This window comes from Notothenia coriiceps, unplaced genomic scaffold (genome assembly GCF_000735185.1).
Source record: "Notothenia coriiceps isolate Sejong01 unplaced genomic scaffold, NC01 NC01_scaffold00030832, whole genome shotgun sequence".
Taxonomy (NCBI): Eukaryota; Metazoa; Chordata; class Actinopteri; order Perciformes; family Nototheniidae; genus Notothenia; species Notothenia coriiceps.
In genome coordinates this window covers 11,353-14,082 of record NW_011363533.1, presented here as the reverse complement: position 1 = coordinate 14,082, position 2,730 = coordinate 11,353, and the positions used below count along the sequence as shown (strand labels likewise).

At 39.5% G+C, this 2,730-nt stretch overlaps 1 protein-coding gene across 1 annotated transcript in view; it reads left to right on the top strand.

Moving 5' to 3' along the window:
* Positions 1-852: 852 nt before the first annotated feature.
* LOC104959710 (NADH dehydrogenase [ubiquinone] 1 alpha subcomplex assembly factor 5-like) overlaps positions 853-2,730 on the top strand; it is a gene marked incomplete at its 5' end in the record, with an annotated part of 4,494 nt that continues 2,616 nt past the window's right edge. The window contains 3 exons of the mRNA XM_010787609.1: positions 853-1,096; positions 1,367-1,427; positions 1,836-1,919. Of these exons, the coding sequence (XP_010785911.1) occupies positions 853-1,096; positions 1,367-1,427; positions 1,836-1,919 (389 nt within the window). The remainder of the gene's footprint in view (positions 1,097-1,366; positions 1,428-1,835; positions 1,920-2,730) is intronic.

Below are 2,730 nucleotides of genomic sequence, written 5' to 3'. Positions count from 1 at the left end.
GACTTGAAGAATCCCCGAGAAGATCCAGAAAATTTTCAACATTGAAGGGCAGATTAATGGTTATCAAAGTACAAATATCCAAAATCAGTTCAGTAACGGTTTTCAAGTGGACAATATTTACTCAAATTGATGGGTTTGGATGATGGGGGAAACTCGTGTCACAGGCTCTTTAAATCATGTCCACATGGATAGGAAACTAAATAAATTTGCACACATCTTGTGTCCATATCTTTCTGTTTTGGTGGTCATGCCACAACCGTGCACGTGCATGCATGCGTGAGTCATGGTAAGATATCTGGATTAAGAGGTTGCTTTTTCTTTGCACAGCATGAAAGAAAGGCCAAATGAATGGGTTGTGATTTTAGTATTTTTAAGCAGAGGTTGAGTTCAATCATTTGTACGACCCTCGGAGGATGTTGTAAAAATTGAAAGGAAAAAGGTTCCCCACCCCTGCTGTAAATAATAATAAAAACCCTTGATTTATAACTTAACATCTCTGTCTCCTATTGATCTGAGTATATTATAAAGAATAGCCAGTTAATTGAAGCATTATAGCACAGGCCTTTGTCAGATATATATTTCTGCTTCGAATAGTTCTCTCTTTTTTCACCATACCTGTGTTTGCATCACTGTATACTGTACAAACTTAAGCAGTGTCAAATTGATAAACACAAATATTACTGACTCTAAATAATATATAAACAAATGATCTACTTAATGACACATCCGAAAAGGGGTTTACACTTATGTAATCCCACCCCTTCTCTTCTATATCACTTGGCATATAACAGTGGTAAGTCCCGGGTCAATTGGTGAGTTTATAGAGAAATAAGCAGTTTGTATTAACAGTAGGTGTTTCCTCCTCTTCCTCCTCTCCTCCTCTTCCTCCTCCTCTCAGATCCACCAGGTGCTGAAGCCGGACGGGGTGTTCATCGGGGCGATGGTGGGGGGGGAGACGCTGTACGAGCTGCGCTGCTCCCTCCAGCTGGGGGAGACGGAGAGGGAGGGAGGGTTCTCCCCCCACGTCTCCCCCTACACCGCCGTCACTGACCTGGGGAACCTGCTGGGTCAGGCCGGATTCACCATGCTCACTGTGGTGAGACACACACTCACACACACACACACACTCACTCACTCACTCACTCACTCACTCACACACTAACACACACACACACACCCACACACACTTATACACAAAAACACACTCATACTCACTCAGACACACACACACACACACACACACACACACACGCACACACACACAATATAAAATGAAAATGAAAATAAATGGCATTCTTTTTTATTTTATATGTATAAAGTCATACATTAAAAACGAATTCTTCACTTTTCTGTCGTTCTGTTTCAGGACACAGATGAAGTTCAGGTTCATTATCCAGGAATCATTGAAGTCATGACCGACCTACAAGGTATGACCTCCTCTGTGTTAATGTGCGACTCAATTAGTTCATCAAAAACATACAGTGTGAAACTTTAAGGTGTGAAACTCTGTGAAAACGAGGATGATATCAACGCTGTTAATGTGTCAAACCTTTTAGTGTCAAGTTTCACGCTTATTTCATTTTAGTTTGCTTATGTGGGGCTGAATTTAAGCTCTTTAAGTAGTATTTAAGAGCTCTTTAAACCTTCTACTTTTGAGGAGCTTTCAATGTTTGTATATCGTTGACGTTGTCATTTGTGGAATTATAGTTGTTTCAATAGCACTTTATTCCAATCTGTCAATTACATTTCCTACATCTCTGTTTTTCAGTCGTCTAAACCAGATCTGGCAACTTTTATTCTACATGTTTTGCAATGTTTATGTAATTATTCTGCAGGTATGGGTGAGAGTAACTGTGCGTGGAACAGGAGGTCGATGTTAAACAGAGACTCAATACTCGCAGCAGCAGCTATTTATAAAGGTGAGTGTTAAATCCTCCCTTTAACAATAAAAACACAATCACAGATTAGTCTCCAGCTTTAAAAACATGTCATTCCTTCATTCATGCATGTATACATGTCTGCACTACAGATATATTCAGATTCACAATACTCTATTGTCCACACATTTACATCAAATGGAAATGTGTCATTGGCACCGGCAAATAAAACAACACTCACGACCACACACAACATACAGTTCACACACAATACTCACAAAAAAAGCATCTTATAGTCTTTTTACTTTAACCCATAGAGCTCCATTGTTGTCCAAAAACGATTAAAACACATACTTTTAGATTGGATTGTGCAAAGTACACTGCTTCCAACCAGTCTATCAAGTCTTCTGGCGAATCAGAATCAAGATTGTTGCCGGAAGTCCCCACGGAGAATAACTTTGCGGTAGAACTACTCTTTATACATCCATGGGTACAACTTCACATACAAATGAACACATAATGAAATATGACCCCCGGTTTGATGATTGACAGGTCACAGAACAATGGGGGCTATCCACCCTACCCACAATTCACACAGACAAGTTCAGCTGTCAGAACAAAGTAAAAAACAAACAATACGGCATCAAATATTATTAAGTATGTCGGGTAGTAATAGATTTATTCATTTTCTTCTCAGAGTCTACCAGAATACGTATTTTATATGTTATAAAGAGAAGGGAATCCCCCCAGACCCCCCTGCTGGGGTTGGGTTTTCAGCATGTGTGTCTTTTTATGTTATACAGTTCAGCTTTGATTCCATCATCTCATGAAACCTTTTTTAAAAGCATGCTTT